Genomic DNA, 25,849 nt, shown 5'->3' with positions numbered 1-25,849 from the left:
CGTAACGCAAAATTTCTCTCGAGGTGGATTGTCCAAAGCCAGCAAATAACTTTTTCCATGTTGTTCTGTTGTCAATAAAATTGAACTGCCAAAATTAATAGCAAAATATTTTTGAAATGGCGAAAAGACACAGGACAGGAAAAAAGATCTCTAGATCTTCCAAATTTAACTGCTTAAGATTTTAAAATCGCAAAATTTCGTTGACAAGGAGTAAAAAAAAAGCCAGTCAAAGGTAGGCTTGTTAACAATTATGCTTTTGTTTTCCTACATAATGTTTGCTTCCAAATAGTACAATTCGCTTTCCTTCTGAGTGCTTTCATTCAGTCTAAATCCATTTCTTTACTATTTCGGCAACATTCTAAGACGTGGAGGTCACCACGATCTTGTTGGATAGTCACTCTGTTTATATTCCGCGTTGCAGACCTTTGGAACACGATCAGTACACATGCATACATGCTAAGGTTTCTTGTGTTGAGCTAGATATTGCATACGCATATTTATTTCCATAAAAAAAAGACTTGTCACTTTTTAATCTGCACACGATGATAGAACGAGGCATGCGTAGTGCAAGTTCATTTTGTATGCGCCAGCTATACATTCATGGAGCATAATTCTCTCTCGGCTTGGTTTACACTTTACAGTAGTGTTAAAAGTATTTTTACTTATTTATTTATTTATTTATTTATCCATATATTTATAAGAGAGAAAAAATCACTGATACTGGCTGGGAAGTGAAAAGCAAAAAAAAAAAAAAAAATTGAGAGGAATAATTGAGAGCAATGATTGCCGAGTTTAGAAAAAAATAATAGTAAAATGTGACGTTGAAAGCATTTCTGCAGATTTGTGTTAAATGCGATTGCAGTTTGACAGTTATTTTAATAAAACACCCTATTGAAAATGTGTCCAATCTAATTCATAAATTATGTGTAATTATGTTTTACCAATAGCTCCACAGTTTTATGCTCAGTGAAATGCCGAGTAGGAACGCAATGTGGCGCTATTAAGGATAATGGTGTATGCAGCGGTGATTCGTTCTTCTCCGTTTAGCAAAGTCTACATGTTTGACATGCGTGAAGTGAAACGAATATCGCGGTTTAAGAGGCAATGTACTGTCGTTTGCATTACAAATTGCCGTCTCCTGTTTGCGCGAATGGTATTTGAAAGCCTTAAACGACGAAACTGCGCAAAATGCGCTCCTTATCTTTGTCACTTATTGGTGGGAAAGCATGTATTAATCTCTGTACTTCTATATATTCAATAAACTCAGGCCGCATTTTATTCCTCTGTCTTCGATTTGATGTTCTGCCTTACCCAGATTAGTAATCAGCCAATCATAAGCCGTGCCTACTGTCCTGACACCGTGTGATATCAAGTCATTGACACGATATGGCAAGTTGTTATAGTCACTTGGCCGAATTTGAGTACGGTAAATATCGAATCATACCTTTTATGGTACGCTTCGGCAGAACATCAGGCTTGTTTGGCCTCGGTCATCATGGGTATTTTAGAGAGACTAAGAACCATGGGTCGACCAAACTCACCTGATATACCACCAAAGCGGAATAATAGTGACCAAAACTGGCTAACGGGTGACGGCCTTGGACAGCTCTAAAGAAATCTGATTACCAGTCACTTGACTACACAGTACACAACACACAGCACATGCCGACAGGTGTTGCTAATTCAACCCTCATCTGCTACATCAGAGCGATTACTAGGAAACTTATTTGGTATTAACCACATACAATATTCGTTATGGCAAATAATCTTGACGTGTCCTCGTAGAAGAAACAATAAAAGAGGAGCAAAGGGGGATGGAGTGGGACTTTACTTATTTACCCTGATTTTAGTTCATTTTGTTTGAATCAGAGTAACATTGGGAAAAATGATCTTGATATGCAAAGCCTTAATGTAGCCTGCAGCTGTCTTAAAATTAATTAGTCTGTCCAAAGACGTTTATTTTTTGCTACTAGCTATTTTTCTTCGAGCGCGCGATAGCGGCCGCAAAGAGGGCGCAAAACAATTTTGTCTTTCTCAGGGCCGATCCTATTGTTTGAGCATTTTCAAATCCCCTGCGGTTAATGCTTTTGCTTGGGCTCTAGACGAACTCAAAACAAAATAAAAGGTTTGTAAACAGACTAATAATTAATGGGAGGTCAGACTATGGGCTGAGCCACGGACTAACCTTGAAAAAGAAAAAAAAAAGGTAAGGAAAGCTTCACGTTTTTCACGACATGATTTCTGTGAAGACAGCTCAACTATGCGTAGACACGACTCCACTCACTTAATATGTATTCGACATTAGTGAAAGTGATTTCGAAAACTCTAAATGTTACGTACGGTAACGAAAAATGAAAATGCAAAACCGTCCTTTGTCCATTTTGAAAGTCTTGACGACCCTCTCTGTTACCAAATTCAGTGCACTTGCGTCAGAAAATATCTCTGAACACGATGAAATAGAGAGATTTTTTCGTCGAATTCTACGTCAAACTTTGACTACTGCATTTTTTCGCCTTACAGATAAATCCAATCTGACTAGAATTAACTCGTATAAAGATACAGTTTTTCGTTTATGTCCGCAAATAACAACACCACCAAACACACTGTAAGAACTTTCCCAAACTTTTCAAGCTCCGTGCATGCGTGTGGGCTCTTCTTCCCACAGAATTTCTCGTTCTCGTACACTTCCACTCGTGTTGCTACAATCCGACAGGAGCACCGAAACAGTCTTTAATGTTCTAGATTAACTAATCATAAAACCCTTGGGTTTACCTATCATAGCAATTGTCCAACCTTTCGAGAAGAAAATTCGGAAAATGCAGAACTATATTACAACTTGAACGATGTAATTAGAATGAAGCAGTTACTATTTAAAACGCTAATCGATATACTTACAGGTATCGCAAGTTCACCAAACCGGAGAAAACATTCTCTGTCAAATTCTGAATATTATTTCCCGATAAGTCTCTGCAATAGACAAACAAACAAGTAAAACATGTCTAGCATTAACTGTGAGATTAAGAAAACACATTGTAGTATAATAATAAGGTTAAATTATATCAGTATTGATCGTACACCATGCGTGTAAACCAAATACAGTGTAAGCTCTCTTAACGAAGACTCTCGTAAGCGGACGAATCGACTTGCGACCGCCTTCACAAAACCCGCGCTTGAACTCCCATACAAACTCTACATTTACTCATTCCCAAGCGGACATTTCCGTAAGCGGCCGTAGATAATTTAAGATTCCACTATTTAGAGTTTTCCTTTGTTTTTAAGCTCGCGTAAGCCGACACCCGAAAAGAATTAGGCCTGACAATGAAAGATACTCATAACCATTTGTAAACTGCAACACTGCATTTTGTTGCCCTGAGACTGTTGAGAGGGTCTGGACCGGGCGGAGGGCGTGAGGGGGAGGTGGGGGGTGTAAATATCAGTTGTGAGTTAAAAGGTTGACTATTTTTCAGTTGTCATGTAAATTTTGGGCCATTTGTTATTTGTCAGGTAAGTGGCTCTAAATTATTAACTTAAAACCTGAAATGGCTTAAACCTCTCCTATTTGCCCCCTTTTGTAAACAACACAGTCGAAACCCTCTAAAACGGCCATCTTGAGGACAGAGGAAAAAGGTAAGTGTAGAGAAGTAGCCGTTATGGGGAGGTAGCGGTGTAATATGACTCCCGTTTATCGGGATACAACATTTCTTTTGAAGAAAGAGAATATAAATACGTAACACGTTTTTAAAATATATCTCCGTAAAACAGAGAGCAAATTTAAACGGAAGGAGACCAAAGAAAGGCTGTACGGATCGAGATTTGTGAACATTTGCAATTAGAAAAATGAGCCCTGCATACACTGTTTGTCGGTCGTTGATTGGTTTAATTAACTAACGGTTGTAGAGAGGTTATTTTGGCAGTTGGGACGCGTTTCAGTAGCAGGTGCTGTTATGGAAAGGTGGCGTGTCCACCGGGACCAAACCAAGTGGCCGTTGTAGAGAGGTGGCCGATAGTGGAGGTTCGACTGTATGCCACGCATATAATTAAATGCAAAACCGTAAATGATTTTCTCCTTTTTTCACCCCTACCCCGTTACATTTGCGCTCATTTAATGTCCAGCGCTTTTTGTTTCCCTCGTGTGCTTGACCATCCTGTGAGAAGTACAACTGAGTTATACCTCTCTATAACCCCTGTTTTGATTTGGTCTTGGTGATCTGAAAAAACAGACTTTGAAAATTTACTTTATTGGTGTTGTGGATGGTCGTGGATGGTGTATTCACCAATGACTTGAAACAAAAGAAATAAAAGATTCCAAAGTTAATAAAGAATACCCAAACCAAAACACAAAAGCTAACCAACAACAGTTTCCGCAATACCAGGATAAAATGGTTTTGTTATTATCCCCAGTTCCGTTTAACAAGCTGTGGAGCTTCAGTTCATAATTACCTAACAGAAAAATTGTTTTGATTTTTTTCTGACTCCTGAAGGGCGTGGCCTTCAATTGACGAACATGCTTTAGATAGTATGGGAGTGAAACTGGAAATGATTAATAGTAACAGACTTACAAGAAAATTGTCTTAAAGGAAAACTGATGTTTTCCATCCAAAGGAAGTCTAAACAACGTAACTTTAACACCAAGCAACAAAGATTAAACTAACAGTATTTCCTCCAAAAACGGTTATTTTTCATGAATTTCAAAGAATAAGAATGGCTAAAGCCTTTTTTTTTTTTCAGTTTTTAATCAATCTGACTACAAATACCGGTTGTCGGTTGACTTTTCAGCTATTTGTCTGTTGTCACTTAACCCCATCCAGACCTTCTGTTAATGTTAATGCTGACAGCAATTATGATTTGTTCCTTTAAATCCCAAAGGGCCAGTCCTGATACTTTAGTGTGCAGTGCTGTATAGAGGTTATCGCCATTATGGCGGCATTGCATAAGGATATTAATATAATGGTACATGTTCTTTTTTCTTCTTAACAGTCAATTTTTTTTATTATTTTTTATTTTTTATTTTTTTATTTTCTTTTTTTTTTTTTTTTATTGTAACTGGAAAAGCTTCCGTAGGTAAGCCACCATCTATCCCTTACACCTCAAATGGCCGCTGACAACAACCATTGTCATAAGCGACCAGCTTTAGTTACGGACACCTTTTTGGCGTGCCGAGGGTTTCGCGTTACGAGATTTTGCACTGTATCTATTCCACCATTATTCAAATCTGTTCCAGCCGTCTTGTCGTGTGAGGCAAGTTCAGGGTTATTTTTTCGATGGCAATAGTCTTAATGTGTCGTTTTAGGAAAAAGAAAAAAGTATTATTGTATCAACCACCCTCCAACCTTCCCGGCGCGTGCCCTCTATTGAACACTGATTATTTCGAGAAGAAGGCGTGAGGGAGGGAGTGGGCTTTTGCTTGTTCTTCACAATGCTGGAGAACAGACTGTCCTAATGACTTGGCTACATTTTTTTAGAAAAAAGTAAAACTTGACGAAAGTCAAGGAGTCCATAAGCTCAAAAAAAAACCTTCCTTTCATTTAACACTGTGAACACGAGTAAGGAGGTGAAGCAAACTAGGAACACTCAAAAAACTCACATCAGGTAACTTGGCTTTCTATTTAAAGCATATTGGCTGTTGCACTTTTGTGTTCAGCCTCTAAAGTATAATTTGCCATGATGAGAGTCAAACGAAGCGTTCATGGGAAGTTCGCAAGGCAGTCACAACAAATCACAAGCTTAATAAGTAATTTTAATAACATGGCTTCTTTCGATACATGAAAATTTATCTAGTATGAAGGCCTAGACGACACACACAGAAATTGAATTATCATGTTTATCTATTTCTTTGTTCGTGTCCTCTCGTTTACGCTAGCAATAATTGCCGAATTTAGAAAAAAATAAATAAAATGTGACGTTGAAAGCAGATATTTCAGCAGATTTGTGTTAAATGCGATTGCAGTTTGACAGCTATTTTAACAAAACGCCGTATTGAAAACTCGTCCAATCTAATTCATAAATTATGTAATTATGTTTCACCAATAGCTCAACAGTTTTATGTTAAGTGACATGCGGAGTAGGAAAGCATTCTGGCGCTATTAAGGATAATGGTGTGTACAGCAGTGGTTCGTACTTCTCCGTTTAGCAAAGTCTACATGTTTGACATGCGTAAAGTGAAACGAATATCGCGGTTTATGAGGCAATATACTGTCGTTTGCATTACAAATTGCCGTCTCCTGTTTCGCGAATGGTATTTGAAAACCTTAAACGACGAAACTGCGCAAAATGCGCTCCTTGTCTTTGTCACTTATTGGTGGGAAAGCGTGCATTAATCTCTGTACTTCTATATATTCAGTAAACTCAGGCCGCTTTTTATTCGTCTGTCTTCGATTTGATGATCTACCTTACCCAGATTAGTAATCAGGCAATCACAAGCCGTGCCTACTATCCTGACACCGTGTGATATCAAGTCATTGACACGATATGACAAGTTATTATAGTCACTTGGCCGAATTTGATTACGGTAGATACCGAATCATACCTTTTATAGTACGCTCTGGCAGAACATCAGGCTTGTTTGGCCTCGGTCATCATGGGTATTTTGGAGAGACTAAGAACCATGGATCGACGAAATTCACCTGATATGCCACCAAAGCTTAATAATAGTGACCAAAACTGGCTAACGGGTGGCGGCCTTAGACAGTTCTAAAGAAATCTGATTACCAGTCACTCAGTTGACTACACAGTACACAGCACACAGGACATGCCGACAGGTTTTGCTGATTCAACCCTCTTCTCGTACATCAGAGCGATTACTAGAAAACTTATTTGGTAGTAACCACATTCAATATTTGTTATGACAAATAATCTCGACCTGTCCTCGTAGAAGAAACAACAAAAGAGGATTTCATCAACCATCCTCCAACCACAATCCTCTTAAGGTTACAGTATACCTTCGGGTCGGCAATTTTCTTCAAATTTGGATTTTTGGGTCAAATTAGTGGTCGAAGAATAATCTCTAATTTCTGGAAAAAAAAATTGAAAAAGGCTAAATATAAGAGGAGAAATGGCCGTTTTACGTTTTCACCGGAAGTCAAAGTGTACCTCTTCATTGACAGCTCTATGGTGCGTATGTAATCAACCGAGACGTATTCGCGGGAATTGCCTGTATGGATGTCACGAATTGACTATTCAGTTGATCAGCATTGTTGTTCTGACTACCCAGCATTTTTGGTATTAGGTGGAACTCTATTAAGTCATAAGTAGACATAGACCACGTTGAAGCCATGGACCAGTTCGAAAAAGCGAAAACAGCGAAGAACGAATGAAAATACATCAAGGAGTGAAGAAGCGAAAGTTCGCCTCGAGGATGAAGCTATAGCTATCGTATAAGGCGGGCAAAATATTCATGGAAAGAGAAAAGAAAGGTTCTGTAAAAATTTCGGAACTTGACAGCAATAACAGGGATGTTGACAGAGACTCTTCTGATGAGTACGATATTGACGAATCGCCGGACTCATTGAGACCATTTGAAATATTATCCATGCACAGTTGACCACACACAGTTGCTCCCCGCGCTTTCTTTTGTTTGTTTTCCTCGCTCAGCCACTCTAGCGTTCGTATCCTTTTTGGTCTTCCCCATTTTGCCAGACCACTGAGCTTCAAGAAAAACCGAGCTACAGAAAAATTATCTCTCCGCCTTCGGTTCCTTGAGCGCATTGCGAAACACAAGAGTTTTTTAGAGATTCGCGCGTAAATTTCACCAGGAGGTTAACGGTAGTAAAGTTTCCCTGCACTGATTGGCTCAGTTATCTGAGAACCCAGTTGAAGGCGTTTGTGGGCGGAGTTTGTTTGCGAAGCAGAAAATTTTTCTTAGCGCTGTTTTCTCGAATAAATTTTTTCACTTGAAGCAGACACTTTAAAGAGTTAGAACTCAAAGGGAATTTGTTCAATTGCCCTCAAATTTGAACAGTAGCTAGCTTAACATATAAACTAAAAAAGCGTGTCTGGGAATTGTTAATTTCGAAATACCTTTTCTTCGAGAGCGATTTTTTACGATTACTCCACATTTTTTTAATCCTATTTCGAAAATGTTCTGTAACTTTTTACTGCAATTGAATATGCCAAAACGCAGACACGTTTTTTAAGCGCTTTGGGCCCTGAAGCCGAGGAAAAAATTACATTGGCGAAAAACGAAATTCGCTTTGACTTGTAGCTTTCGAAAGGTGATTCGGTCGCTGTCGTTTAGTGGTCGTGAAAAATTGGACAATTCATTTTATTTCACAATTCTTGGTATAGTTTGATAGCCAGCTCTATAAGCTTTAATTTGATATAGGGGTTTAGGTATCTAAAGCTTAAACTGCACGCGCTACATCGCTCGCACGCGAGACACCCCTGAAGGTATACTGTAACCTTAAACAGTTTTGAGGAGCAGATGGGGTGGGGTGGGATTTTACTTATTTATCCTGAATTTAGGTCATTTTGGCTGAGTCAGAGTAACATTGGGAAAAATGATCTTGATATGCAAAGCCTTAATATAGCCTGCAGCTGTCTTACAATCAATTAGTCTGTCCAGAGACGTTTATTTTTTCCTACTAGTTATTTTTCTTCGAGCGCGCGATAGCGGCCGCGAAGAGGGCGCAAAACAATTATGTCTTTCTCAGGGCCGACCCTAGTGTTCGAACATTTTCAAATCCCCCTGCGGTTAATACTTTTGCTCGGGCACTAGAGAAACTCAAAACCAACTAAAAGGTTTCTAAATAGACTAATAATTAATGGGAGGTCAGACTATAGGCTGAGCCACGGACTAACCTTGAAAAAGAAAAAAAAAAGGCAAGGAGAGCTTCACGTTTTTCATGATTTCTGCGAGGACGGCTCGACTATACACAGACACGACTCCACTCACTTAGAATGTATTCGACATTAGTGAAAGCGATTTCGAAAACTCTAAGTATGTCTTAAGGTTTCAGTAACGAAAAATGAAAATGCAAAATCGTCCTTTGTCCATTTACAAATTCTTGAAAACCCTCTCTATTACCAAATTCAGTGCACTTGCGTCAGATAATATCTCTGAACACGATGATATAGAAAGATTTTTTGTTCGAATTCTACGTCAAACTTTGACTAATGCATTTTTTCGGCCTTAAAGATAAATTCAATCTGACTAGCATTAACTCGTATTAAGAGTGAATGCCTATAAAAATGGACCTAAATCGCCAATCAATGGCAGAAGTCGAAAAATTGATTTCGCTTGTATTTCGTCCATAGATAGGTCCTAGTAAGAATAGAAACGGACCATAGTTAGTTTCTGCTAATACAGCTTTCTTTGGTAGAAATATGCCAAAAACGATTTCGACCCGATTGGGCTCAAAATCTACTTCCGGTGTTGCTGAATTTTCCGAATATTTGATTGCTTCGCGCTCCACAGAACAGCTACTTGAGAATCTTTCAATGGATTTTGTATTCAGTTCAGGTCTTCATGGTATGACTAATCGAAAAATAAAATAAATCAAAGTTAGTTTTGAGCCCGAAAAGAGATCAAACTGACACGCAAAATTTTACAATGTGTCGCAAGAGAATTATTGCATAAAAACATCGCGATATTTTTCTATGGGCTATAACTTTGAATATCATAAAAACACTTTCTACGGGCTAAATATACACCCACCTGTTAAAATATCAAAAAATCTCTGGGCAAATGGCTTCAAGTCGCCCGCCTTGGCCTGTGTTTCTCATAGATTTTGCCCAAAACCCGCCGCTGGAATGTAAACAGTTGCGTGACGCGGATAGCCACTCTCAATTAAATATTCGTTTCCAGCAATCTGATGAAAGCAATTTTTGAAACGTTGTGTGGATAAAATAATGGAAATTTTTTTTTCGTCTTTTTTTTTTTTTTTCTTTAAGTTAGTATATAGACATATATTTTTTTTTTCATTTGCATTGCAACACCCACGGCATCCCCGGTAAAGAACGTTACTACCGTACCCCGGGAAATGATTTTAACATTTGTTTACTTTATTGATTTCACTGATAACTTACAATACAGTGGCAGTTTTAAAGATACACTTAACCAATCCTCTATGGTTTATGGCAATTGAATCATTGACTGACAAATAAAGTCAAGTGGAAATACCATAAATTCTATAAACTAGTAACTGCGTGCTGTGCAGAAAATTTGTACCTACACAATATGCTCAAACTCAGCTAGAAAACCCGGAATTTCTTGAATTGAATTAGCCAAGGAAGAAATTGCGTTTAAGTTTTAATCATACTGGGGAAAAAATCCATCTTTTCTACTTTGGTTGTTTGATCAATTAACTGAAATTTGCAGATCATAACACTGGTAGACAAATAAACATTACAGTGGTCGATCTAGGACTAGGTTTACACTAAAGGAGTTTTTTTGGATTCCTAAAAGTTCCCGGATTCATCAATTTTATAGTATTCGGATTATTAGGGGTTTACAGTGAAAGGATATTCGGATTCTTAACCGTTTACACACGACGATAACTCCGGGAACGTTCATGATGGTATGGTTAACAAGCATCTTGTTGCCTCGACAACGAGAAACAAAATGCCTCCGAAAATAAGGCTAGGGGTAGGTTGAGACAGTCTGAAGTTCTCTTTCAACTCGCTGACCACGGTACTGTTGTCCATCCTGTCAGGTCCCTCCAGGTATTTATTCTGGTCTTTACTTCTAGAACCGTCGAGGTTTTCGATCGTGCCATCGTCGTCATCAGCGCAGTAAAGTATAAATTGGTTATCTGAGGAATATGGCATTACCCATTATAAAAGTGATTACCTACACCTGAAACAGCACGAGGTAATCACCCAGCGACCACCATTAAATGGCCATCAATAAGCCTACGACTCGACTACGACTGGATCATGTAATCCGCCATTTTCGTTCCACCGCAAACTCAAAAGATCACAGGCGGAAAAATATCCGGATTCGAGAGGAAATCGTTTACACGACAAAACTCTCCGGATTCAAAAGTTTTCGGATTCAAAATTCCCACTTTAAATTCCGGATTCAAAATCTCCGGAGACACGACCAAACCGGGGAGTTTTTATTTCAGATTCGTCCACTTTTGTGTAAACGGCAAAATCAATCCGGCACTAAAACGTTCCAGATTCCTCACGACTCCGGAACAATTTCCTCTGGTGTAAACCTACAATCCCGTCCATAAGTTGTTGGGACACCTCCCCTTTTTGCGCCCTAAAACCCACGATTTCAACTACGTCCTTAACGTTTTAGAACAAAAGATGAATAGAGGCAAGTACAATTGAACCCCCACCCTCCCCCCCCCAGTAGCAATGTTGCAAGAAAATGAAGCTATTCTCGGTTTTCACCAGTCATGTGATCAAAACTAAAAATCGTAACTATTCAATAAATAAATTCAAGAATCTGGAATATGATAGATGATTGCTATATAAACAACCTCGCCAAGAATCAGGTTTCTGCTGTTTTTCATTCGCCCGTTATTCGCAGAAGCGTGTCATCCAAATTTATAGAGCTTTGTATGGAGACGCCATGTTTGTGCCCTTCGGAGGGGCACAAACATGGCGACCGTAAAATAACAAAAACATCCGTCATTGAGTTTTGCTATTGAAACGAAAATTTTTACTCTAGTTCTCCGACACATTGAAATAAATGCTTCTTCTAGTGCAAGCACCGTTTATTTAACAAAAACTAAAGCGATAACTCGTCTTTTGACCTGTTACAAAAAGAAGAACTCTGTCCAGCTAAAACATTGTCAAACGTCACGTTCCTACAGGGTCTTTTAACTGATGAAACTAAAACGTCAGAAGGAAGGATAATTTCTAATTTTGGAATATGACTACGTCACATGAAAACCAAGAATTCTGAAGACTAGATCGGATGTGGGAAAAAAGGAAAAAGGGACAATAGAAAGTGGTTAGACAGTTGTGTTGGAACCGAACGCGATTGCTGAAAAATCGTTATTATTGGAATAAGACGTGAATATCTATCTTATCGTCTCTTTAGTTCGAGAATACTGTTCTAGGAGGCGAACAATTCTTGAAACGTGGCTATTCTAAAGCTATTGTCAAGGATTTTTTTTTTTCTTCGAGATTTTTATCAACATTGACAGGGGGGAGGGGAGCAGGCGGGCTTGCGCGGTTTTGGTCTTAAGAGAGGCTGCCTGTGAATTCATCTGCGGTAACTGTCCCAACATTTTTGACCAGGATTGTAGTCTTAAATGAACAGCGAACATCCATCTTGTTTTGTTCGCGGAAGTCGGTCACGGAAGAGCGAATTTCAGTGAAATATATATATAATTTGATTAAGCAATTAGCCAAAAATAGGTTGGCGACCAAAACAGTTTAGGGTTTAGCCTAACTCTAACCTTAAGTTTTAAGACTGAAGAAAAAAAGAAAAAAAGCATTGAGCATTTCAGTTCTTTGAAACAGAAACGTTCGCGCACAATGAACTATATGTGTAGTACGTGCGTAACCTGGAAAGCAATCCGTCCAGCACAGTAATTGTTCAAATTAACAGCTTACCGAGACACTGGCACTGTTGATGCCTCTTATTTATGATTTAAACTTTTAGGATTTGTTTACTTTACTTTTTCCGACTTTTTAGCAGGAGAAAAGGCACTAAATGTGCTGGTACAAATAAAAAGGTTTAACCGAAAATCGATCCGTCGAAATCAAGAAATACAAATTTAATCACTGTAGCGTTCCTTCAGATCACGTAAGGCTACAAACCAACAATATCAACTTGTCATTACGCTTAAAAAATGAACTTAGAACGATTTTCTTTCTAGAACTCGTCCTTGTTATTAAAATGATCAAAGAAAGAACGACAGCTTAAAACGACATAGCAATAAACACGAACTCCAAGTAAATTGCTTTTAATTGGCGTTTTTAATTAACGAAATTTCTAAAGCGATGACTTTCAAAATATTAAAGTTAAAAGTGGTCCATTGTGTTTTTCTTTTTTCACCCAAATGTTCTAAGATAGCCATCTGCGGTTTGTTGGAAACGAATTATGTATTCAGGGTGACCGCCCGCGTCACGCAATCGTTTACATTCTCACGGCGGTTCAGGGAAAAAATTTATGAGAAACACAGGTCAAGGCGGGCGACTTAAAACCATTTGCCCAGAGATGTTTTTTGATTTTCAAACAGGTGGGTGTACACTTAACCCGTAGAAAGTGTTCTTATGGTATTTAAAGTTATAGCCCATAGAAAAATATGGCGATATTTTAGTGCTATAATTTGTTTGCAACACATCGTAATATTTTGGGTTTCTGTTCGATTTCGTTTCGGGCTCAAAAGAAACCTCGATTTATTTTATTTTTGGCTCAGTCATACCATGAAGACCTGAGCTGAATGCAAAGACCATTGAAAGATTCTCAAGTGGCCGCTGTGCGACGCGCAAAGCAACCAAATTTTCAGAAAATTTAGCATAACAGGAAGTAGATTTTGAGCTCAATCGGGGCGAAATCGTTTTTCGCAAATTTCTCCCCAAAAAAGCTGCATTAGCAGAAACTAACTATGGTCCGTTTGTTTACTAGCTAGGGCCAATCTATGGGCAAAAAATGAGCAAAATTGATTTTTCGACTTGTGCCGTCGTTTGGTCCATAGTTATGGGCACTGGCTCTTAAGATGCAGTTTTTCGTTTATGTTCGAAAATAGCAACACCACCAAACACACTGTAAGAACTTTCCCAAACGTTTCAAGCTCCGTGCATGCGTGTGGGCTCTTGTTCCCACAGAATTTCTCGTTCTTGTACACTTCCACTCGTGTTGCTACAACCCGATAGGAACACCGAAACAGTCTTTAATGTTCTAGATAAAATAATCATAAAGCCCTTGAGTTTACGTATCATAGCTATTGTCCAACCTTTCTAGAGGAAAATTCGGAAAATGCACAACTATTTTACAACTTGAACGATGTAATTAGAGTTGAGCAGTTACTATTTAAAACGTTAATCGCTATACTTACAGGAGTCCCAAGTTCACGGAACCGGAAAAAACATTCTGAAATTCTGTCAAATTCTGAATATTATTTCCCGATAAAAATCTGCAATAGACAAACAAACAAGTAAAACACGTCTAGCATTAATTGTGAGATTAAGAAAACACATTGTAGTACAATAATAAAGTTAAGTTTTATCAGAATTGATGGTACACCATGCGTCTAAACCAAATACAGCGTAAGCTCTCTTAACGAAGACTCTCGTAAGCGGACGAATCAACTTGCGACCGCCTTCACAAAACCCGCGTTTGAACTCGCATATTAACTCTGCATTTACCCATTCCCAAGCGGACATTTCCGTTAGCGGCCGTAGATAATTTAATGTCCCACTATTTAGAGTTTTCCTTTGCTTTTAAGCTCGCGTAAGCCGACACCCGAAAGGAATTCGGTCTCCCTATGAAAGATACTCATAACCATTTGTAAACTACGTCACTGCATTTTGTTGCACTGAGACTGTTGAGAGGGTCTGGATTGGGGGGAAGGGGTAAGGGGGTGGGGGCTGCAATTGTCAGTTTTCAGTTAAAATGTTATCTATTTTTCAGTTGTCATGTAAATTTTGGGCCATTTGTCATTTGTCAGGTAAGTGGCTCTTAATAATCAACTTAAAACCTGAAATGGCGTAAGCCTGTCCTATTGTCCCCTTTTGTAAACAACACAGTCGAAACCCTCTAAAACGGCCATCTTGAGGACAGAGGAAAGAGGTAAGTGTAGAGAAGTGGCCGTTATGGGGAGGTAGCGGTGTAATATGACTCCCGTTTTATCGGGATACAACATTTCTTTTGAAGAAAGAGAATATAAATACGTAACACATTTTCAAAATATATCCATGAAACAGAAAGCAAATTTAAGCAGGAGACCAAAGAAAGGCTGTACGAATCAAGATTTGTGAACATTGACAATTAGAAAAATGGGTCTGGTATACACTGTTTATCAGACGTTGATTGTCTTAAGTAACGGTTATAGAGAGGTTATTTTGGCAGTTAGGACGCGTTTCAGTAGCAGTTGCTGTTGTGGAAAGGTGGCTGTTGTAGAAAGGTTGAAAAGAAAATGTATGACCTGTCCACCGGGACCAAACCAAGTGGCCGTTGTAGAGAGGTGGCCGATAGTGGAGGTTCGACTGTATGCCATGCATATAATTAAATGCAAAACCCTAAATGATTTTCTCCTTTTCCCTCCCCTACCCCTTCACATTTGCCCTAATTTAATATCCACGGTTTTTGTTTCGCTCATGTGCTCGACCATCCTGCGAGAAGTACAGCTGACTTACACCTCGCTACCTGTCTATAACCTCTATTTTGGTTCGGTCTTGTTGATCTGAAAAAACAGACTATGAAAATTTAGTTCATTGGTGTTGTGGATGGTTGTGGATGGTGTGATCACCAAATGACTTGAAACAAAAGAAATAAAAGATTCCAAAGTTAATAACGAATACACAAACCAAAGCACAAAAGCTAACCAACAACAGTTTCCGCAACACCAGGATAAAATGGTTTTCTTATTATCCCCAGTTCCGTTTGACATGCTGTGGAGCTTTAGTTCATATAATTGCCTAACAGAAGAAATTTTTTGATTTTCTCTGACTTCTGAAGGGCGTGGCCTTCCATTGAGGAAAATGTAACAGATAGCATGAGGGTGAAATTGGAAATGATTAATAGTAACAGAGTTACAAGAAAATTGTCTTAAGGTTACAGTATACCTTTGGGTCAGCAATTTTCTTCAAATTTAGATTTTTGGGTCAAAGTAGTGGTTGAAGAATAATCTCTAATTTCTGAAAAACTTTTTTGATATTGGCGTAGAAATGGCGGTTTGACGTTTTCACCAAAGTAAAAGTTTACCTCTTGATTGACAGCCGTATGGTACATATGCAATCAACCGAGACGATTTTCGCGGGAATTACCTGTATGGATGTCACAAATTGACTACTCAGTTGATCAGCACTGTTGTTCTGACTACCCAGCATTTTTGGTATTAGATGTAACTCTATTAAGTTATAAGTAAACATAGACCACGTTAAAACTATGGACCAGTTCGAAAAAGCGAAAACAGCGAAGAACGCACAAAAATACATCAATGAGTGAAGAAGCGAAAGTTCGCCACGTGGATGAAGCTATAGCTATCGTATAAGGCGGGGAAAACATACGTGGTAAGAGAAAAGAAAGGTTCTGTAAAAATTTCGGAACTTGACAGCAATAACAGGGATGTTGACAGAAACTCTTCTGATGAGTCCGATATCGACGAATCGCCGGACTTATTGAGACCATTTGAAATATTATTCATGCACAGCTGACCACACACAGTTGCTCCCCGCGCTTTCTTTTGTTTGTTTTCCTCGCTCAGCCACTCTAGCGTTCGTATCCTTTTTAGTCTTCTCCATTTTGCCAGACCAGCTTGAAGAAAAACCGAGCTACAGAAAAATTATCTCTCCGCCTTCGGTTCCCTGAGCGCATTGCGAAACATAAGAGTATTTTTGAGATTCGCGCGTAAATTTCACCAGGAGGTTAGCGGTAGTAAACGTTCCCTGCACTGATTGGCTCAGTTATCTGAGAACCCAGTTGAAGGCGTTCGTGGGCGGAGTTTGGTTGCGAAGCAGAAGTTTTTCTTAGCGCTGTTTTCTCGAATAAATTTTATCACTTGAAGCAGACACTTTAAAGAGTTAGAACTCAAAGGGAATTTGTTCAATTACCCTCAAATTTAGACAGTAGCTAGTTTAACATATAAACTGCAAAACCGTGTCTGGGAATTATTAATTTCGAAATACCTTTTCTTCAAAGGCGATTTTTGTACGATTACTCCACATTTTTTTAATCCTATTTCAAAAATGCTCTGTAACTTTTTACTGCAATTGAATATGCCAAAACGCAGACATGTTTTTAAGCGCTTTAAGCCCTGAAACCGAGGAAAAAATTAAATTGACGAAAAGCGAAATTCGTTTTGACTTGTAGCTTTCGAAAGGTGATTCGGGCGCGCGCGTTTAGTGGTCGTGAAAAATTGGACAATTCATTTTATTTCAAAATTCTTGGTATAGTTTGATAGCCAGCTCTGTAAGCTTTAATTTGATATAGGGGTTTAGGTATCTACAGCTTAAACTGCACGCGCTATATCGCTTGCATGTGAGACACCCCTGAAGGTATACTGTAACCTTAAAAGAAAATTGATGTTTTCGATCTAAAAGCAGTCTAAACAACGTAGCTTTAACATCAAACAACAAAGGTTAAGGCAATACGTTTTAGTTTTCAGTAAATCGGACTACAAATGTCGGTTGTCAGTTGACTTTTCAGCTATTTGTCGGTTATCAGTTTTTATTATCATTATTATTATTATTGTTATTATTATTTCATTTTTTTTTTTTTTCGGCCATTTGTCAGTTGCCAGTTAACCCCATCCAGACCCTCTGTTAATGTTAATGCTGGCAGCAATTATGATTTGTTACTCTAAACCCCAAAGGGCCTGATACTTTAGTATACAGTGCTGTATAGAAGTTATCGCCATTATCGCGGCATTGCATCGGGATATCAATATAATGGTACACGTTTTTTTATCTCTTTACATTCCAATTTCTTTTTCTGGGTAAGCTCGCTAGGTAACCCGCATCTATCCCTTATACCTCAAATGGCCGCTTACGAGAACTAATGTCATAAGCGACCAGCTTCAGTTACGGACAACTTTTCTGAGTGCCCAGGGTTTCGCGTTACGAAATTTTCCACTGTATCTATTCCGCCATTATTCAAATTTGTTCCAGCCTTCTTGTCCTTTGAGGCACGTTCAGGGTTTTTTTCTCGATAGGAATAAGTTTTAATATGTCTTTTCAGAAGAAAAACCGAAGGTATATTCTATCAACCACCCTCCAACCTTCCCGAATCTTTATGGAACACTTATTAAAAAGCGTGAGGGAAGAAATAAACAGTCATTTCACCCGCGCTCAACAATTAAATTCGGGAGAATAAAATGCCACGTCTAATTCAAATGCCGACTCAAGTCGGGTCAAATTAGCATCAGTTTCGGCGCATCTAAAATGCAACGTTTAAACAGAGCCTAAAGTTTAATGTGTCCAAAATACCCAATATTAATGCAGTCCTAACAAGAGAGAGGTCTTGCCTGTAAACATCTCAGCACTATTGGCCATTAATATTATACGGCCGATTCTTAGAAATCACCCTTAAAATTTACCTATTTACCAGTACGTAGTAAGAGGCAGCCGACCTAGACATTCAACAGAGGATTGGTAAAGTTGTAGGGGCATTCATAAAATTACGACGTGTGTGGAGGAGCAGAATGTATAGCAAAGGCAAAAAGATCTACCAAGCTTGTGCACTCTCTGGACTATTTTATGAATCACAACGCTGGAGAATGACCTGAAGAAGTTGCAAACCTTTCACACTTCTTGTCTCCATAAAACCTCGCATATCTTATGGTCAAGAAAGGTCTCCAACAATCTGCTCTGCAAACTGACAGAGCAAGAGGACATGGGGATTGTTCTTGTAAGAAGAAGGTGGCGTTGGCTGATCACTTACGCGCTCCGTAGAGAAACTACTAACATTTCTAAAGATGCTTTCAGATGGAAACCAGAGGGTAAAATGAAGAGAGGCCGTCCCACCAGCTGGAGGAGGACTGCAGAAAAGCTTCAGGACCTAACCCTAAACTAAAGGCAAACGACACGGCTAGGAAAGGACCGACATAGATGGAGATGTCTTGCTGATGCTCCATGCACCACTCGGCCTCTAAAAGATTGATGATGATGATGATGATGATGATGATGATGATGATGACGATGGGGATGGTTCCATTCGGAAAATTTACTAAATTCCTATTGCACTCACATCAGATACGTTTTTCAACACAATAAAATGAAAAAAAATATATTCCGTTCATCAAGTTCTTTGTCAACCTTTAACTGCCACGTGTTTTCCGCTTACAGATAAATCCGATGTGACTTCAAGTTATTCTTTAATAATTTTAATGCTTTCAGCCGTGAAGATAGTGCGGAAAAGGTGACTGAAGGCTGTTGTAAAAAAAAAAAAAGATAAACGTCTCGATAACATCAAAGAACTTTAGCCTGCGCAGCTTAGTAGGATGTAGTAGGCGTTAAACGGAAGAGGGGGAGGAGGGGGACTGGGAAAAAGAAAGAACTCCTGCTATAAGAACCCCCTTTTGTTCATTTCTGCGCAAAATTCCCATTGGCTAATACTCACTGAGTAACTTATTAATCGGAAGTTGTACATTCGCATCAAAAACAACCAACAATAGTCGCGGACCAGAAAATGTATTAGCAAGAGTTTTGACAGATTAAGCGTGAAAAATTTACGTTTAAACCCGACCAAGAACCGATCGTGATAGTTCTTTTAGCTGGAGGAGCTGTTTTTGACAGTTAAGCCTGCAGGATACGGGGAAAATCTAAGTTATCAAATGTTTGATCTCGCCAGGAACCATGAACTGAGCGGGAACGCTCGGCATTCATTCATGAACGGGAAAGAGCAGCATTCAGATCTCGCTGTCAACAAGTCGAGCGAAGCTACTTGATTTCCTGGTTCCTTTATTAAGTATCTTCCTTCTCGACAATAATTTTTTGAGTTGAAAGCTTCCAATAATTAACTTGAACTTTGAAGAGTCTTCAGCTCGTTCAAGCGTCGCCGGTATGTTTCGGTGTCCATAAACAAAAGCCGGAAATCTGTATGTTCATTTGTGAAATCTCCCACGACGGGAAACAAAGATAAAGAAACATTATCTGACTGGACAAGTTTCAAAAGGCGAATTTGGCACAAAAATGTTCTTGAAAATGGAACGGAAGCGGTGGTTGGCTAATTTCGTGAAAGGAATGTTGTGCGGATGTGAGCAGCCGTTTCTTTGGGGGAGGGGGGGGGGGGGCGTTGCGTGACATCTTAAAAAAACGGCTGCAGAGGAGACTACACAGTTCGTAGCCGAAGCAGTTTTAGCATTGCTTGAAGATACATCCGACCTTTTAACACATCGTCAGCAGCGTTTCTGATTTGTGGCCACACCTTCTACAAATACGTTTAGACGACTTTCGCATCAATTAAAAGTGAACCCAAAGGAACAACAACAGTCGGCCAGCATAGTCTCTGGACATTTTGTAAATAAGATTTCGAAAGACGCTCTCCGCTTTTGCACCAGACTCGATACCACAGAACCTGTAGAGATTATTGCAATTGTAATCCTTCTTTCTATTTCCTATTTTCGAACACTTGTTGGGATGGAGGACATTTCCACGCTAAAATGACCTCGATGTTTATGTTGTTATGTTGAGATATTCCCATTTTTTACACTTCGATAATTAATCAATAGCACTCTGGGAAATAATTTCTCAGCTGACTAAATTCCCGAAGGAAGTCAGTTTTGCCGATAAGCACGCGCTAATTACTGATTGGTGAAACTGTTGACAGTAATTGACAGCTGATGAAATCGGATTCCATTGAAACTGGTGGGTGTGCTGCGAAAAACCCGGTTCTCATAGCAGGCGTTCCTTCCCCTTCTTCCTCACGTTTTAATTTTTGCCTCACTACCCCTTACCAGTTTACGACTGCAACGCAGGCAAAAGGACTTACACGAGCTATAAAAAAAGAAATAACAATAACTTGTTTGTTTTTTTTTCTTTTTTTTTTTTCGTTGTGTCTATTTATTTATATAGAATCACTCGTGAAAATGTGGGATAACTTGTGAGAGCCGTGTAAACACTCATTCTTTCACCCTTTCCCCCGCGTTTCTACAATTCGATAAGACTACGAAAATAGTTCCCTATTTCGTCAATAAAATAATAAATGTAATGTTGCTGTTATAATATAATCTTTTTTTAACATAGGGTTGACCTGTAACTGCCCACCCTTTCGAGTGGAGAATTTGTCAAATGCCTGGAGTATCGAACGATGTAAGTGGATAATAATGCTAACTTTTAATAAAATCTAACCTGGACCATTTGTCTAAACCAAATATTCTCTTTTGCCATGATTATTCCAACCGGTTGTAACCGTCTACTCTTGCATGGGGAGTGAGCCCAACGTTATGTTCTCAATGGAAAATAGTCTTGCTGTGTCTTTTGGAGTTAAACTTAACAGGATTCCATCGACCACCCTTAACCCACCACCCTCTTGAACAGTTATGGGGAGAGACAGAGGTGGAGGGGGAGGGTGTTGGGCGTTTAGTTGTTATCGTTATACTGGAAAAGAACTGTCCTGTGGATTTTAGGACATTTTTTGGTTGTTACTGCATTTGTTGACATCTTCCTTTTATACTACTGTGCACTGTTCCTTTTAGCTTTCATGTACCGATCGGTCATGGCCCCTGAACAATGTAAAAAACATACCGATAACGCTTTCAATAATTCATAGCCTGTAACTCGAAAGAAAAAAAAAAACCTCTGAGTACAAACTATTCAATATCTATAGTCAAATATGATGATTTTCTTTTTGCTCCACAACCAGAGTGAAGGAGTTGATAGGGCGCTCCATTGACTTTTAGAAAACAGTCCCAAGAAAATACGCGCGCTGATTGGTTACAAATGTGTTTCTATAACTCGATGGAAACACAGAACTAGCACGAGCTGTTGACGTAATGATGGCGCGAGCAAAGAGAATTTTCACTTTGATAATCAAAGTTAACAGGCAGTTTTCCTTTTTTCGTCGCGGTGCTTTCTAAAAGAAATAGAAAACATGTTCTCCGTGTTTCTATCGAGTGTGGGAGAACTCGAAAAAGCTGTGGAAACACTCGCCTGCATGCGGCTCCTGTTTCCACAGCATTTCTCGTTCTCCCAAACTTCCATCCGTGATTCTATAACTCGATAAAAACACAGTACATGTTTTCTATTTCTTAAATATCTGACAGAGACTTTAATACTTTTAATAATATATATCTGAGATATATATTATTAAAAGAAGTAGAGATTCTTTGTTTAAATTAGGAGAGAACCGAAAACAGGCTTGCCGTGCCGTTAACTTTGAAAGATTGGAAAACAATCCCGTGGGCAATTTTTCAATTTGGTTCTCCCCCAGGGACCTAAAATTAGGTAAAATGTTGTCTATCCATTATGCATGATTACATAATAATTTTTGCTTCTTTGGTGTTTGTTTATCTTGTTAACATTAAAAGCAATGCAAATAATATTATTAACAATTATACAACAAAGAAAATAAGTGGTTTTGTCTTTCTTAGCAAGATAAGTAACTCCCTGTGCCTGTACTAATGTTTTTTTGTTTCTCTTTAAAAGATAGCCAAAGATATCTGACTGAATGCTTAATAGTAGAATTAAAGGTAATTTTGCTGGGCAATAAAAGGGCACCACAGGATTAGAATTCTAAAGAAATGTGACACTGAAATATTGAAAATCTTTTTGTGTTACAAAAGTATAAAAACTTAAACTTTTTTTAATAACCAAAAACTTGTATGAGCACATTCGAGCTTTTTTTAACATTACATTCAAAAAGAGCTAGAAAATGCTCCAGAAGTCATCTTCCAATTATAAGGTGAAATGTAAACATTTACGTCAACAAATATTCTGCCATTTCTTCCACAAGGTGTCAATTGTTAATGTTGTATTCTTTATTCATAACAGCCTTGCAGTTCTTTATTATCACTTCAACACCATATGTACAGCAGGAAATAGTGACTTTTTATCATAGGTAACGTATTTGTTAAGAGAAACATGAAGATAAACGTACAAGTAGAGTAATTGAGATGGTCCGGTAAATATCCTTGAAGGAAGACGACGAATGGCATTCTGAGACAGATCCCTGCAAACAAAGAAGAAAAATAGATACGTTGTAAATGTATATTTTTCAGAAAGACATTAAAAACTTGATGTGTATAATCGGAAAATGTTAAAACTACTGTAGTGATGCAAAATGGTCTCGTTTAACGCTGCGCCAAGATACTTGAAAACACTCATTTCCCCACAATCCCTCTTCCATCCCAGTCACTCTCCTCCAGTTACCCGCCCCTAGTCCCGCATGTTTAGTAACATTTGTGACTGAAGTTCAGTGTTTCATATGGTAATATACATTTAAAGTTGTTTTTGACAATGCATGACCTATAGAAACCTTAAAAACAACGCATATAGGCCTCGGAAAAAAGTCTTTTTTTTTTTTTCGGAGACCGCCTGGTATTCTAATAGAGACCGCAATGCAGCCAGCGACATCATATCGAAATTCTGAGTATTTTTAAATCACTCGCGTGATCTGATATGTGGCGCAGCAGTCACTCGCCATATTTCTGGCGTACCACGCGCAAAATTGTGAGCCGTTAGATAGCAGGTAATCTAAGCTGGCTTTTTAAAAGCAACGAAGGCCGAAGTCGTTCGTTCAAAACGTCTTTCAAAGTCACTATACGAGTTGTTTGTAACGTTTCTATAGGTCAGCGTCAGACTCAAATTTAAATGTTTATTGCTAATGTCCATCCCCGACTACAATGTTAGCATTTTAAGTTCATTGTGTCATTTAATATGTACAGAACGTAAATGGTATACTTACAAGTACTGCAAGCTTGCCAAAGCAGAAAAAATATTTTCTGTCAAATTCTGAATATTATTTCCCTTTAAGTATCTGCAAAACAACAAGGAAGAAAACGACAGCTAGGGAGCAGCAACCATAACAATTATTGTTAAGTTCACTATCGGGGGACCCTTCTTCGGAAATTAGTCGCCTGTTTGACGAGCCAATAAAGGTATCCAATGTTCTGACGTAAAGTAAAAACAAAATTGCTTGAATCGTCCAGGTTTGCATTTCAAGGGTATATATCTCATTCTATATGGGACGGTACAAAAAAGCTTGGAAATCATGGAGGCGACGTTGAAAATAATGATACAAAACTGAAAATTCGAAATCTTTATAATTTCGGAATCACAGTGCAACGTATGAAGAACACTTAATATACAGAACTGACTGTCAGTGCCTTAGAGGTAGAGACTAGTTTATTCTGGTTGGCCCTTTTTGTTTACTTATGGGATATATTAAAGCTTTTGTTTCGTTAAGTCCGTGTCTTTGACCTGTAGGTAAATCTGGGCTAATAATTCATTTAGGCAATTAATAAAAATGTACGCATTTATTTAAAAAAAAATGAAATTATGTTTCTACTATTTTTTAAGCGTCTTATAACATTGATCGTAGCCTGAGTATTAGGCTTTTCTTACTTGTGAGGTAAAAAGAGGAAATACACGGCAAAGAAAAGCCTGACACAAGGGTCTTTATCGCAGTCTTCCACCTCCTCATAGCGTGACAAGCGTCAGTCAGAATCAATCAATCATCAAGCGTCAATCAGAATCGTTTCCGGCTGTCATGTTTAATTGCATGCATCACAGATCACAACGGCGAGAATTTGAGCAAATAATCCAGTTTCGTCCATGTTTGAAATGGTTTACGAGAATATTTGCACAATTTGCCTCGAAAAAATTCACACCTTTTTTCCTGAAACTTCGAACAAAAAGTTTTCTAATTTTTTGTGTGAAAAACCTGTCATTCTTGTGGAATTATTTCTCGAGCTGAGAATTGTTGTCATTCAAGATAGTGAAGACAGCAAAAGGTCTGTTCGCAAAAAATGCGCTAGGAAAATAGTGAATTGCTACAGAATGTTCACGGAGTTACGGGAGGCATTTGCGGGTGGTAGAGCACTCGACCAGGCGAAGGAAAGCGCTCCACGAACTCCTTCGAAACTAGTCCTAGAGGTTCAATTCCTGTTCGAGGCCAGTGATCCCCAACTGGAGTGACTCCAACGGCGAAGCGGCAAAAAAAAAGGCAGTTGTGAAAATGAAGCTGAAGGGGGTCAGCGAAGACCTTCAACAAAGAGAGCTCTGTTTTCTGACCAATACTCTAAGCTCGACGATGAAATAACAAGCCTGATGAACATCGCGACAGAAAAGAATTTACCACCAATCGAAATACTTTCACTTCCGGTAGTGTGACGTTATGTTGCATTGTGTGTTATCCAATCAGCGTAACATGCAGATTTTGGATGTTTGACAGAAGCCAATTAAAACGTTTGTGTCTGGCCTTTCTCTGCAATTTCCCCCTACCCCTACCCTCCTGCTAAGAAAGGCCGGATACTCAGGTTACATTGATCGAATTTCGATGAGCTACAAACTTACAAGTCTTGCAAACTGAACAAATCTGAAAATACGTCTTCTGGTAGCACTTCTATTTCATTTTCACTGATATTACTAGGGACAGTAAAGAAAATTATTTACAATCAAGTATTGCTATGATAGAATGACGATTATGCTGTTGTTGAACCACTCCTTGGGCTGGTAGTGTAAGGAGGGGGGGGGGGGATAGTAATTTGCTACCGGTAACTTACAGTTTAAGTCTAATAAATTACAAAGTGGTTGGTATGCAACTCTAAACGTCAGAGAAAAAACTCACTCAGATAATGAATGAACATGCAAGTTATAAAAGTTATCTTGTTTTCGAAACAAAGCATTCATCGGATCGCTCTACCTTTGCACGACAAGGAAAATAAAAAGAATAAAGTGAAAAGATAAAAAAATAATAATAATAAACCCAAAAACAGTACATAGAAAAGTAGGGGAAAAAGCAGCTTTCGCTTTAGCCTACTCTTCACTTGTTCGTTCTAACTTGACGACCTAATTAAAAGGTTTCTATTGTACAAAAAAAAAAAAAGAAATCCCCCTGATTTTATTTGTAAAGAATTGACTAAAAGAAACAAAACACAAACCGCGGTGATAAACATAGAACCAAAACGCATGTTAAACAAAGTTAATTTCCTTGACGTTTCGTATGTACAACATACATCTTCAGAAGTGACCGTTAACTAGATTACAATCGAAATTTAAACGCGAAGAAAAAGAAAAAGACTGGTATTTAATAATATGTAACAAGACTAATAGTTAATAACAAACAGAT

General features: G+C 38.5%; 1 protein-coding gene across 1 annotated transcript in view; it reads right to left on the bottom strand.

Moving 5' to 3' along the window:
* Nucleotides 1-25,849, bottom strand: part of LOC145500477 (uncharacterized) — a 227,602-nt gene that overhangs the window by 179,919 nt on the left and 21,834 nt on the right. The window contains exons 10-12 of the mRNA XM_081480006.1: nucleotides 25,075-25,146; nucleotides 23,465-23,536; nucleotides 22,658-22,729 (exon numbers count right to left, since the gene is read on the bottom strand). Of these exons, the coding sequence (XP_081336132.1) occupies nucleotides 22,658-22,729; nucleotides 23,465-23,536; nucleotides 25,075-25,146 (216 nt within the window). The remainder of the gene's footprint in view (nucleotides 1-22,657; nucleotides 22,730-23,464; nucleotides 23,537-25,074; nucleotides 25,147-25,849) is intronic.

This window comes from Orbicella franksi, chromosome 10 (genome assembly GCF_964199315.1).
Source record: "Orbicella franksi chromosome 10, jaOrbFran1.1, whole genome shotgun sequence".
Taxonomy (NCBI): Eukaryota; Metazoa; Cnidaria; class Anthozoa; order Scleractinia; family Merulinidae; genus Orbicella; species Orbicella franksi.
This window is presented reverse-complemented; position numbering and strand designations above follow the sequence as displayed.